Below are 14,931 nucleotides of genomic sequence, written 5' to 3' on the forward strand. Positions count from 1 at the left end.
GCTGCTTTTGCCTGTATTCTGTATTTGGTTGGCTGACAGGTGTTGGTGGAAGCTGAGTAGCATGTGCCCCCTTCTCATTAAGTTGCCAAATCCCTCCATGCTAGATTTGCCAAAGAAAAGAGTCTTCTAAGCCTCAAGCCCAACAACCGATGTAGCCTGTGGCAAACTCCATTGTCTTCAATCTTAAATGGCATATGGATGTATTCATCTTTAACAACAACCAATATATATCGGATATTTAAAATATTGCATCATTGGTACATTCCTTCTGTGTGGATACGTCACCCTAGATTATCTTGACAATAAAGATTATCTCTCAGAAAATAATCTGGATTGTTTTAAGGAGAGGTGGCTATTCAGATTATCATTTGTTTAGTAATATTATAAAAAAATTTAGAATAAAATTTTCTTTAAAAAAAAAAATCATACAAAATCTATCCCTTCACCTCCCTTCTCCAACGACTCTTATCCTTCCTTTATTATATATAATAATATGATATAATATATTATAATATAATATATTATTATTATATTATTATTATATTTTTATAGTAATTATATTGTATTATAATAATATAATATATGATAATATATTATAATATATATTATATGAATCCTATTATATATAACAATCAATTATATTATATTTTATTATATTGTTATATTATATTATATTACATCATTATTATATTATTATATCATTACAATATTATATTATTATATATTATTTGATTATAATTATAATATATTATAATAATATATATTATATTAATATCTTATATTAAAATAATATAGTATATAATATAATATTATTATATATAATAATAGTGTATTATATTATATTATAATAATTTATTATTATATAATCATATATTATTATATATTATATTAATATATCGTAGTATATATTATATAAATATTATTCTATATAACAATATATTGATTATATTGTTACATTATTATATTATAATATATTGTAATATATTAATATATGAATATTACAATATATTATAATAATATCTTTTATTAATATAACATAATATATAATATAATATTATTATATATAATAATATAGTATAATATATTATATTAATATATTATATTTATTATATAAATATCATTAATATTATATTATTGTATATTATTATATTATTATATATTATAATAATATATATTATATTATATTAATATCTTATATTAATATAATATAGCATATGATATAATATTATTATATATAATAATATAGTATATTATATTATATTATAAAAATGTATTATTATATTATCATATAATATTATATATTGATATATATTGTAATGTATATTATATAAATATTATTCTATATAATAATATATTAACTATATTGTTATACTATTATATTATAATATATTGTAATATATTAATATGTTAATAATATAATATATTATAAGAATATCTTTTATTAATATAACATAATATATAATATAATAATATTATATATAATAATATAGTATAATATATTATATTATTAAAATGAAATAGTATATTATATTATATTATATTATAATAGTTTATTATAATATCGTAATGTAATATTATAATATACTATATTAAAATATATTATATTATAATAATTATATAAATATCATTATATATAATAATATAATATAATATATTATTATTATTATAAGATTAAGGATGTATTTTAGAAATTTGATTTCATATTATCGATAATCTGATTGTCATACCAAATATGTCAGTCAAGATTTCTAATTTTACTGAAACATTACCTACATATACCAAACATAGTAATCAATATTTATGATAATTTAATGATAGTAATTTATCTCGAAGGCAATTCAGATTATCTTTCTAGATTATCTGGCGACGCACCAAATGCAATCTTAGGGTGTTAGTGTTCCCTAACTTTGTACTTGGTATTATTATATTATTTCTTATGGGATGCTAGCCCACTTACATAGGCAGACAGTATTCCATCAACATCATGTCTATAAATAACAGGCAGTGTTTGAAGAACCTGAACTGACTGTTAAAGTAAAATAATCAAGTTCCATTTGCCGGGTGGGTCTTCTGATATCTGTAACTTGGTATGTGACCTAATAATGATTTACATGCATAAGCATAGATATTTTTACATAAAATTCATATATGATAACATATGTACTGTACTTATATTTGGTGAAATATAGAACGATGAAAAGAAGGAGAATAGATGAAAATCTATTCATCCGCTCATATATTTGGTAAAACATAAAAGGATAGGTGGAAATGATTTCCTCTTCTATTTGGTATAGAAAGAATGAGAGGAAAGATGAATGATATTTGTATAATATTTTTGCTAAACTATTTTTTGATAAAAATATTATTATTAATTTATAAAACTTATTTATACTAAAAATATAAATAATATATAAATTTATAATTTTATAATCTATAATTATATAAATATTTAATTTAATATATAATTTAATAAATTAATTATTACTAAATAAATTATATAATTAATTAATTAATAATTTAGTTTGAATAGTTAATTAATATTATATAAATAGTTAACTAAAAATAATAAATATAAATAAAGAAATAGAAGATAATCTAGTTATTTAATTATAATTATAAAAATTATATATTAAAATTAAAATCATGACTAATAAAATTTAATAGTATATGATTAATAATATATATAAAAATATATACAAATAATATGAATGAAAAGGTGAAGAAGTTTATAGTTTTATCAAAAAAAATAATGAGAGATAATTTTGTCTATGCAAAAGTTCATCCTTCAATGCTCCATCTATCCTTCATCCTTCTAATTTGAGAAGATGCAAATTGATGGGTTAGAGTGGATAGGCAATTTTTTTTTTATCTATTTTTTCTATAACTTTTGAAATCAAACAATGAATGGAGATTGTTGCAGCCAACTCTCCGTCACCTGTCATCGAAAACGAATACCTATAAGACAACGTCCGCACTGATCGGATTTGTATTCGACAGAGACTCTCCGATACTTAAATTAGAGAGGAAAGTTGGTGAATAGTAGATGTCAATATTCAGAGTAGTAGAGTTTTGACCAGAAGTGACTTACCAGCCTCATTTTTTTTACCTCCTTTTATAGACGAGGTTCTTGTAACCATCGGACGTGGTCCCGTATTTTATGGTGATAAATCATCGAGCCATAATCACGTAGTGGGTCATTAATTTTCTAATTATGGTGCCGTGATGTACGATTGGTAACCGTTCGTGATGGTTGTGACATGTTGAGCAGATTGGCCGACCATATGTCGATAGAACTGACCATATGTCTGTAGAATCCATGAGCGACCGTCGGCTAATAGTTCTGTTATATGGACGGTCTAATTTATCTGCTGTCGATCGGTAAAAGTTGAATCATTAGTGGGTCAGCCGACAATAGGTCGGTGCGGTTCGCTCAGTTGGTTAATGAAGAATCAGAACCTCATATTCAATCGATGTAGAGTCAGAGTTGTATGTCCGATCGGTCAACTATTGTTGAGTCGGAGTCGGTAGTCGGTTGTATTGAGTCAGGGGCCGATTGACTTACCCCAACAGTTGCCCCTCATTCTCAAGTCTAAGGTAAGTCGACATGTATATTGCCTCGTAGTTTGTTATGTTGGATGAAGGAAGTTATTTTTTGTCACATCGAATCTCGATTTTGATGCCATTTTTTTCGAAATATGGATGATCGGCTATTTTATCGTGTTGGTAGGTACAGCCATCTATCACACTGATCGGACGATTCGGTATCAGTTGTCAGTGTTAGGTATTATTTCGAAAAATCAATTTGGTATCTGACGGTATGATTCTGATAAGTAGATTTGTTCCACATGTTCGAAAGTTATTGGGTCGGAATTGTTCACGCAGATAGAGGTGATGTGGCTCAATCTGGGGCAGGTGCGTTGAATCGTCCGATCAATAATCGGTCCAGATGTTGCCATGTGTCATCATCTGGTAGATCTTCGATTTGACCGCCTTCATCTCGGTCATTGAGGGATCTTATATATGGGGTCACTCTCAGCCAAATTTTCACTTTTCACTGCTTTTGCTGCTGGGACTCGCCGGATTGTTGCCCCAATGCTCGCTCCCAACCTTCAGGTCCAGTTCAATTTTTTTTTTGAGTTCTTTCTTCTAGGATTCATTTTCTTGATGGCTAGGACTTTTTCTTCTCAGGATGGTCGACCGGAGAGTCCGATGGACGAATTCCAGTCAGGTTTGAAGGTGGAGGCTTCTTTACTTTCGGAGTCAAATGTCGAGCGACGATATTCGTTAGCATACTGTCAAGAAAAAGGGAGCATCCGAAAATAAACTTTTTCGGCCGAAGAAGAATTGTGCAGCTGCTTCATCTGCGCCATTGGCATCGGTTCCCAAGCCAAGGATGCTAATGATGGTGGACGAAAATCTGAAGCCCCTCTCTATCCCTGTATGAGTGGGTCGGGCTGTTGATGTGGTTGGCTAGATAAGGAGGTCGAAAAATCGTATCCAGATTTTGACTTGAGCAGCATCGTTCCTTCAAGGTCGGAAGATGGGGCTACTGAAGAAAAAATTGAGCCGACTCAAGGTGGATCACCGGTTGTGCCTGAAGTTGTTTCAGTCATTGATTTTACACCAAAACAAAGGGATAGGGATGGCGACGAACTTTGATCGGTGTAATTTTATTTTTTTCTTCTATAATCAGATTTGTAATCGGACTCTGATCCAATTTTGTAGTCTCCTTTCCTAGGAATGAAAGAGAATTTTATCCAAGTATAAACTGTATGTTCTCATTGTCGTAGAATTATAGTCGAATAATTGAATATCAATCAATGAATCAGACATTTGGTAGTAGTTGTAAGATCATCCATTAGTCATAGCATTGATGTATTTGATTGAAATTAGGATAATGATGGTAAATCGAATATCTCATACCCGATGCTTGGTCGGATTTGTATGTTTGATTATTTGATAATCGATGGCAAGCTGAATATCCTTCGACTGGCCGTAGCCAACTCGATATAATTTCAATCCGATCTTGATCGTATTGGCATAACATTCCACTTAGTTAAGACTAAGTCAGCATAATAATCGTTCAACTTGAGTTGGCTTTTACAGTGGAAAGCTGAGAGATAGTCAGTAGTCGATATCCTGACCTTTGCAGTGAAAGTCGAAATATATTCTGCACCGAAATGAAGTCGATTTTTTGACTTTTACAGTGAAAGCCTACATACTTAATGTCGATTTAAAATCACAATCGAAATGTCAATTTTTGTAAAAGGACCGAAATATAGTCGACACTGAAGTAGTTGATTCTCTGACTTTTACAATGAAAGCCAAAGCATAATTGGAGTCGATTTTTACAGTGAAAGACCGAAGTATGTCCTGTACCGAGACAGTCAATAGTTTGGCTGTTACAGTGAAAGCCGAAATATAGTCGATGTCGAGATAAAGTCGGTTGTCTGGCTTTTACAGTGAAAGCCGTGATATGGTCTGTACGTCAGTTTTTACATTGAAAATTAGGATATAGTCGATTGATCGTCCGTCTGTCAGTTCTTTACAACTCTATAGTTGATTGAAAATTGTGATTCTAGAATTCAATATTTCATTGACGGACGTGGGCGATACTATATATTGAGTTCGCCAATCTGACCAATGGTGTCGAAGCTTTTTGAGTTGATCAGTCGATAGTCACATTCGAGAGAAAGCAGAGTAGAATAGAATATCCGCTATGCTTTTATTGCTGATTGTCGGAACAATGATAGCCTCATCATGAGTTTGAATTCTTCGAGCATCTTCTTCTGAAAAAATTATTATATTGTTGAGTCATCATCGTTTCATCAGTTCTTCTTCGGAAGTTGCCCCCCGGTTCGGTCATCCGGAGATCATGTTGATCACCCCTGCAGTCGACTGATTATTTATAGCTTTCTCAGTCGACTGAAGTCATCGATTGGCAGGAGGTTGAGTTGGTAGATTTGTCCGATATTTTTTGAGGTAGCCTCATCGAATCAAGACTTCTATCTCGTCCCTGAGCTGGATGCATTATTCGATATCATGATCACGATGGAATCGACAGTACTTTTTTCGATCGCGGCTCCTCGACGGTGCTCTCATCGGTGGGGGGTGTCTAAGTATTCTGCTCTTTCGATCTCCATGAGGATCTACACATGGAGAGCAAAGAGGAGTGTAGGAGTCATACCGTCGTAATTCGGCCTCGGACTCCATCATCGAGGCGAAGCTCGTTCATTGGTAGGTGGCCGACTTAATTCAGTCGGAGCTTCTTCTTTCTTCTGTTTCTTCTTCTTATGACTTTTGCCTTCTGTCTAGCGTCGGTCAGAAGCTCCTTCGTCTGCACGTATATATTTGTATGCATGCTCCAGAAGTTCGGCATAAGTCCGAGGGAGAGACTTGTCTAAAGAATATGTGAATTGAGATCTCCTCAGACCTCTTTTCATAGCCGATATGGCCATGTTTTCATTGAGATCATTGACCTCAATGTGGTCGTATTAAAGCGAACCATGAAATCTCGAAGTGTTTCAGTCTCTCCTTGTTTAATCGAGAAGAGACTATCAAAAGTTTGCGACAGCCTTTGGCTGGTGCTGAAGTGAGCCACGAAAAAATGTTCTAACTGTCTGAAGAAATATATGCTTTCCGATTGAAGCTCGGAGTACCAGGCTCGAGCAGCTTTTTGAAGGGTTGCCAAGAAGCCGATGTATAAGAGGACGTCGGTTGCCTCTTGAATTGTCATGAGAGCTTTGTAACTCTCAAAGTGGTCGATCGGATCGGTAGATCTGTCGTATGGCTTCACCTGAGGCATCTTGAACCAAGATGAAATCGGTTGGTCCATGATGTGCCGAGAAAGCGGCTGGACGGTGTGAAAGTCGTAGTCGTTAAAGAACTTCTGACCTTCCACTTGAAGCTGAGCAAGTTGATGATTGATCTCTTAAAATTTACATTCATAATTATCAAGTCACTGTTGGAAAACTCTATGGGTAGAACCTCCCGATGAGTTAGAGGGGGAAGCAGACGGTGTTCGCGATCACTTTTCTTTCTTGCTTGATCCAACTGAGAAAGAGAGGGACGCCGTGAATGGTGGGTGGCGCATCGAGAGTACCGTGAGTGCCACTGCTCGTCCCGATGAGAGAGCCGAGATGGCCGCTCTGGTGAAGGAGATTGTGATCACCGTGGATGACAGCGGCTGTGCTTGGATGGCACCGACTGCGCCATCGGTTGCTCCACCGGTGGCTGTGGTGGCTGGATCTGCTGCTGCTGGAGGCTTCGGACCACCTCCGTAAGAACAGTCATCTGCTGCACGAGTGCAGCGATCTGGACATCCGTGGTGACCATAGGACATGAGAAACTAGGCTCTACTACTGGAGGAGGGAGAGGAACTTCTTCTTGATGGAAAGAGTGCTTCACCGATCCAATTGCAGTCGAATGTTGGGCTCTGATTTTCATCATGGTGAATATTATTTCTCTCTCCTTCCTGGTACACCAATTTGTTGCAGCCAACTCTCCATCGTCTGTCGTCGGGAACGAATACTTGCAAGACAATGTCCGCACTTACCAGATTTGTGTTCGACGGAGACCCTCCAATTTTAAGTTAGAGAGAAAAGTTAGTGAACAGTAGATGTCAATATTTAGAGTAGTAGAGTTCTGGCCAGAAGTGGCTTACCAGTCATGTTTTTCTTTCCTCTTTTTATAGACGAGGTTCTTGTAATCGTCGGACGTAGTCCCGTATTTTATAGCGCTAAATCATCGGGCCATAATTACGTAGTGGGTCATTAATTTTTCAATTATGGCGCCGTGATGTGTGGCCGGTAACCGTTCGTGATGGTTATGACATGTTGAGCAGATTGACCGATCATATTTCGGTAGAACCGACCATATGTCTGTAGAATCCATGAGTGACCGTCGGTTAGTAGTTCTGTTATGTCGATGGTCTAATTCGTCTACTGTCAATCGGTAAAAGTTGAATCATTAGTTGGTCAGCCAGTAATAGGTCAGTGCGGTTCGCTCAATTGATCGATGAAGAATCGGAATCGCATATTCAGCCGATGCAGAGTCGGAGTTGTATGTCCGATCGATCGACTGTTGTTGAGTCGAAGTCGGTAGTCGGTTGTATTGAGTCAGAGGCCGATTGACTTACTCCAACAGTGATCATCCATCTTTTCAATTCCATCTATCCATCCTCTCATGATTCCAACTAAATATATGATTAACATTCATTATAATTATCTTCTACTGCTACTGGACTTGGATAGAAAATAGTTGAATTTAAAAGGGGAATGGACATAATTGCTGGCTCTTTTTAGGTGTTGACCACATAGAATCATGAAAGGATGACATTACAAATATCAACATTCTTGTTTGTCAATTAATATCAAGACAAGTTTGAGATTGTTTTATGCCAAAATACAAGACAATTATGAAGAATATTGGTTAGAATTGCTTTCAAAATCTCTGGCAGGATTATTGAATGCTTTTCTAGACAAAAGAGAAGCTGCATGATGATTTATCGTAGTGGGCTTGGGCCGGGGATGCATACGTCGACGGAACGGAAGGAGTCGGTCAAAGTGCGGTCGGCAAGGCTAAGCGAGGGACGACCGGTTGGGTCAGCTCCCTCCGTCTTGACAAAATTCTCCCATCACTGCTCAGCGGCCGCCCACAGCTCCCCTCAACCAATTTGGCGGGCCCCGTAGAGGAAGGAGAAAAGAAAGAAAAAGAAAAACAGAAAGAAGAGATGGGAAGTTGAGATCCATCATTAAATCGAGAATTAGAATTTTGGCGGTATCTTTCTCCAATTTGTTTGATGGTTCTTCTCGCCCGCGGTTGTTCGATCGTCAGCAGGAATAAGAAGATCTCCTCCATCCGGAAGTCGAGGGGAGAGAGATCGCTTCGAGATCGGGAAGATGATAACGCGCTCGAATCTCGTGGATCATCTGCGGGAGTACCAGATTCGTTCCACGTATGACTGGGCCACCGTCTCCTTCCTTTCCTCCTCCTCCTCCTCCTCCTCCTCATCGTCCAATGCCTCTTCAAGGTACTTCTGCTTTCTAGGGTTTGATCTCCTCTCTATCTCTCTGTCGCTATGTGATTTAGGGAATGAATTTGGATGCCGTCAGACGACAGTGAAATAATTTTGATTTCGCAAGTGATGTTGTTATTTTCGTCCATATTAAATGGCATCCTGTCGATTTATAGGCCTTTTGCTTTCTTGCTGTTGGAAGATATTTATTGGTAAGATCAATAAAACAGTTGATATGGAATGATCTTCTAGGAGATGTTTGAGGCAACAGATCTCCTTCTGGGTACAAAACGCGTGGAGCTTTATATTTTTTTCTTAAAAAAAGTTTTGTAGGTTGGTCAATTGATAATACATTATACTAATGTTTGGGATTGTCGTGATGTAGTTGTGCCTGGATTAAATTGTTACGTAATAATTGGGATTGTGAGAGTTAATCAACTTTTTGCTTCAAAGGGTGGAATGTGATCTCCTTGCCTCCGGCCATCCTCGTTGCTTGTTATTACTCTCTTTTCCATGCTTTTTGCTTGCCCATTGGTTTCTTACTAGGTTCTATGAATCTTTGGGGTTGAGTTATGTATGTTGATGAGTTTACTGGTGCTGTGATCATGGACTTAACTAGCACAAATTATGCTTTAAGGCATCTGTGTAAAATTTGATCTTATAGGAAGAAACAGGGTATATCTTGAATCTTTTTTAAAAAATATTAAGTCCTATTTATTTGCCATAACCAACAGAGGGAAGGTTCAGTCTTGCAGCTTGACCAAGATGCTATATTGCTAGACATGCAAAGGGTGTTGGGAAACAAGTGAATGTGCTTCATAGGCACAGACGATAGATCATGATCCACATAATCTTTTTGCAAGATGAGGTCGGTGGACCTACATGATTTCATGGATGGCCTCATGCTAGTTGCCATCTGTACACTTATTCTTTAACATGTGTTATGATAGGAATCCATAATTTCTTCATGAGGAACATAGAAATATTTCTTAGCTTCTAGTTGTCAGTTTTCTCTGATGCAAAGTATAACTTCTTAAAGTTGCTACTACTGCCTAGTTATTGTCTTGTCCTGCATAAGGTTAAATAGCATAATTGTGGTTGCCTCTAGTGGATTGCCTTTGACAGCATGTATGGAGTACTTAGGAAGCGGTCTATAGTAATTTATTTATTTGGTATATGGACTCAAAGACATTTTTTTAGAAATAATAATATATGTTTGGTTATTGTAAGGTCTAACTACAACACAAAGGGATTCTCCATCATCTGCCCAATAAATCACTGTCTCATACATAAGTATGAATGAATTTAGATGGGCAACAGTTATTGTATTTGATGTATAGACATGTTGATAAGCTTTTGCTCTAATGCTTCCTAACATACTTGCAATGGTGGATGGTAAATTAATATAGGTAGTCTGAACTTGAACTTTTGATGGTTGGACATTTGGAAGCTCTAATCCACCTAGTGATGGGGAATTATGATGGATTTGATGACTTTATGGTGGCAATTGTAGGACATCATTTGAGTTATTTAACTGCTATTCTGCCTTTTTTTCAAAAAAAAATAGTCTTGGTAAAACTTCCACTAGAAATAAAGAGCTTTGACATGATTTTGCAAAATTTGTATTACCATGTCGATAGTGTCGATTATCTTTAAAAGCTTGCACTCTTTCGCCAACATATAACTTGTTCTCCTGCTTTGTACCGCCATAAAATACCGCATTTTTGTCAAGATCAATGTGATGTCAGCTAGTATTCAAATATTTTACTGATTGATGCTTTTCCACTTTTTTGTCTGAGCAAATTGATTAATCCAGTGAATGTGGCAATGATATCAGAATGTTTTACTGATTACTCTTTTCCTTTGCAGGGTGGATGCGATATTTGTGATATGGGAGCTGTTGATGTTTTCTTTTCTTGTTTTCTCTGGAGTTGCTTTGTATTTCAGGTATATGAGGGTTGCTTTTTCCTTCATATGTGTTACAACTCTTATTCTTGTTTGCATGAAAATAACAAAGCAAGTGAGACAAAACAGGAAAAGTAAACGAAGAATGCTGCTGCCATTGTCAATGTAAAAGTATAGGCAACCAGTCTTTTGAAAGTGTCTATCTATCTGTTCAAAATATTGTTTTCTAGTGCTGCGGCCAAAAATTTTGATGGGCATGTAATTCCATTCAAGAGTTAGTTAAAATTCTCGGTGTATGTTTTTGAAGAGGATAATGACATATATCACAAGAGAAGTATTATCAAGCCCCTTACATGATAATGTGAGATAGGGTATAATTTTTAATGCTACTTTTTGCTTTCAAGGCTGTATTCAAACTCTGTACTGTTGTGCATTTGGCTGTATCAAGTAAGCAAAAGTCTTTGCTTTTATTATTGTATCCTTGTTCATATGCGGGATGAGGAGTTCTAAATTGATGATTAATTTAGTTCTTTGGTGGAAGCCAACTATGGATCTTTTATTCTTCCCAGCAGATGTGCAAACAGTTAAGTCAAACTATATTCTGTTCGTGGGTTAATTCTACATGTACTAAAACCAAACAATTGCAGAGGTGTTCCTTTCCTGTAATCCGCTATGGCGGCTTCACCATGTTTCTTAAATTTGGATGATTGGTGCACCTGTGTTCTTTCCTTTGGTATCTTTGGATCCATTGGAATGACTTGAACCATGATTTGCTGTATCTTGGAGATTTACTTGAGCAAAGTCAAATGATAGTTTACTGATAATCTGTCCATTACCTTGCTTTCTACAGGCATGCTGCTTTATCAGTTAATTTGCCCATACTGGTAAAATGATGCTTGTAGAATCATTTATAAAATTCAGATCATCTAGTCAAGGGTACCCTAACTTTGGATGACTGATGTGTTTTATTTTATTGCTTTGGCATAATGAGATCTGTTAGAACAGCATGAACCATGATTTGCTGCTGTATGTTTTGGATGATCTTCTTAAGCAAAGTAGAATTCTAGTTTATTGATAATTTGTTTATTACAATGCTTTTGACATGCATGCTGCACTGTTGGCTGATTTATCCATGCTGGTGAAATGATATTTGCCGAATCACTAGAAATCTTTAGCTATACTCAAGTGAGTTCAGCACTAGAGCATGACCATCTCTGTTTACCTCGGACCATTTCTTGTCTACCTTTTGTTTTTTTGGTGCATATAGCTCTAACAACATTTTTTTTTCTTTTTTAAATTTGTTGTAATCATCAACAAATATTTTAGCAGTTGATGAGCAAAGCTTGCAGTATCACGGGAAACCCTTCTAGACAGCTAAATTGAATTTTAACTATAATGGCATTTAGCCCCCAACTTGGAGGGAATAATGAAGCAAACTAGGTCTCTCCTATTTTGTCTTCTCTAGCTAAATTCTTCACTAAAGGAGCCAAAGCAACCTCGTGGAGCTCCTAAATTGTCAATCTCACATGAGCGTATAAAATCTAATATGCAGCTGGGAGTTGATTCTAGTATTTCCTACAACCCTGGGTGATTCAGATATTAATTTAAACAGTTAATGATGATGTAGCCTTAGACCCAAAAGCTCGTATATCATAATTAAACTGAACAAATGTGCCAAACTGATGATGATATAAGATTATGTGATAAATAGCAGCATTTACTTCTCTTAGTGAATGCCGGTTCTTATCCTTTATTCGTAAGGAATGTTTAGAGATGGAGTGAAAGGCCGCACTCAAGGCAAAAAGAGCTCGAAGACTTTCCTCTTTTATTAGGATGTAGATCAAGATCGAAGGTAAGAAGCTCCGGCTCAAGTTCGGTAATGATATTTTAGCCTGTAATGGGTGGGGAAGAGAATGAGAAATGAAGATAGAAATTCTTCTTGCCGAAAGAGATCACTCTATGAGTTGACACCACTAACACAGGCCCTTGTTATTACTACTTGACCAATTCGCTTCTCTCACATTCCACGATTTCCATGGTGGGGTCTCCATGGCGACCCAAAGTCTACAAATCAGTGGATAGACAGGGCTTCACAGCCAACGGAGTAGCTGTGGGAGATATTGTATAATTGGTTGGTTTTCTGCCTCTTGGCCCCCATCCCTGTATGTTAATATCTCAATATGGGTTCACAATCAATAACATCGTCGTTGAGGCTAACGATAAGTCAAAGAATATCATGCATTGATGACTATCATAGGAAAGATAGGTTCATCAAAATAAAAAAAATTTAATAAAATAACTATTAAAAAGAAAAAAATTCAAATGACCATATTAATAAATTTTTAGCTTCCGAATATCCAGCCGATCTATTAATTTCTTATAATAAATTTATTTTTCTTTGACAAAAAGCCGTGAGCCTTTAATGAATTAATCAAATGTTTGACCCCACGTATATATGAGATAATAAAACTAAAAGAAGAATAAAATGTACAAAAATAATAATATACATAAAATATAACTAATATGAAAATATAATAAAAATTAAAAAATTGAAAAATTTCAGCAGCTATATGGAATAAAATATCTAGGGATTTCTAGCATGTTCTTTTTGGAATTTTTTTCCATTAACATCTGTGTATATGATCACTGTTTCCATTGATTTGATACAAATTATGCAGGAGTAATGATTGGGACATGTACAATCAATTGTCATAAAAATGTGAGCTTGGAGGGACTGTGGAGAGGGTACACTGTAGGCAACGCTGGTTCCTGTACTCACACGCAAGTGATCTCTAGGTTTGCACTCCTTGGCGTTGGCCCTATGCTGTGACTCCAATTTTCAGCAGCTCAGGTGCACCGCCTGCCTATTCCTCCCACCACCCCGCATGTAAATACAGTTTTTTTTTTTTTTGAAAAGAAAATGAGCAAAGCTCATCAATATTTATTGAGATCATGAATTGTAATGAAGCCAGGCCTGGAACTCAGATCATCATTATCCAATCTTTAGTGACTTTAATCAGTTGATACCGTCTTAGTCAGATGGTAGAGATGGATGAGAAGGGTTTCATTCTTATCCCAAATAAGTAGATCAAGAATTTTGGTTTCCTTCTTCTCTTGTTTAATGGAGAGCGATGGATGGACGTCAAATCACAAGGAAAGAGAGAGACAGAGGACCTTGCATTGCAGATTGTAGGTAAAAATTTCAATATTCGCTATAAGGATTCTACTATATTGTAGTTGTTGCGGACATCAGAACCATCAAAAATCGACAACATGATTTAAATTTGATTTGGATCGAAGAAGCTTCATTAGATTGATTCTACTTCAGTTATTTATTTTCAGTCAATAAATTTTTAATGCATTTAATTTTGGGTCCATGGACCATACTTGGATCTGTCCACATCACCTTTGGAGCCACCACTCTCCACATGCCAAGAGAAGAAATATGCATGCCAGCGTGTGCCATGCTCATGTCAAGTTGTGTCAAGCATCAAGCACCCACATGAAGTTCTATTTCTTTTCTAGAATTCTTTAAGAGTTCTTGGCTACTTATTTTGTTGAGGGCTGATTTCTTTCCCATGGTAGATTATTTTATCACATATAATGCTTTACTTTTTTGTGGAGGGCTGATTTCTTCCTTGTAAAAGGTAAGAGATTCCTAAAAAAACAGGATCCTTAGAGTCCTATATAAATCCTTGTATCCTTCATGAAGAGAATAATTAATAATTTTACAAACTCCACAAATACTTGTATTAATCACTCCAAGAGAGAGAGGGTGTGAGACCCAAAATTGTCCCACAAGGGGAGGGTGTGAGGCCCACTTTCTATTCTACTCCTTCTACTTAAGATCCGGTGTTCCTACAACTCTAATTCGACTCCACCATTTATCCACGCAAGCCTATTCTGCTAAGAGAAAATCTATCTCCTCTAGAATTTTCATCTATCGTACTGAGAGGGAGTGATTTCTTATTCTACAGATCATATGCTGTCAAGGACCTTCGTTCCTTAAC

General features: G+C 35.5%; 1 protein-coding gene across 1 annotated transcript; it reads left to right on the forward strand.

Annotated features, from left to right (window-relative positions):
* The first annotated feature begins 8,601 nt into the window (after positions 1 to 8,601).
* LOC105059684 (uncharacterized) lies at positions 8,602 to 11,489 on the forward strand. Its single transcript, XM_010943089.4, has 2 exons — positions 8,602 to 9,031; positions 10,886 to 11,489. Exons 1-2 carry the CDS (start codon positions 8,901 to 8,903, stop codon positions 11,088 to 11,090), a joined length of 336 nt encoding a protein of 111 aa, XP_010941391.1. The 5' UTR covers positions 8,602 to 8,900; the 3' UTR covers positions 11,091 to 11,489.
* The last annotated feature ends 3,442 nt before the right edge of the window (positions 11,490 to 14,931 follow it).

Source organism: Elaeis guineensis, chromosome 16, assembly GCF_000442705.2.
Source record: "Elaeis guineensis isolate ETL-2024a chromosome 16, EG11, whole genome shotgun sequence".
Classification (NCBI taxonomy): domain Eukaryota; kingdom Viridiplantae; phylum Streptophyta; class Magnoliopsida; order Arecales; family Arecaceae; genus Elaeis; species Elaeis guineensis.

Bases quoted from the DNA above. Each gene is read 5' to 3' on its own strand.
- LOC105059684 (XM_010943089.4), top strand. From the start codon at position 8,901: ATGATAACGCGCTCGAATCTCGTGGATCATCTGCGGGAGTACCAGATT. The intron at 9,032-10,885 runs GTACTTCTGCTT...TTTCCTTTGCAG, and splicing joins TCGTCCAATGCCTCTTCAAG to GGTGGATGCGATATTTGTGA.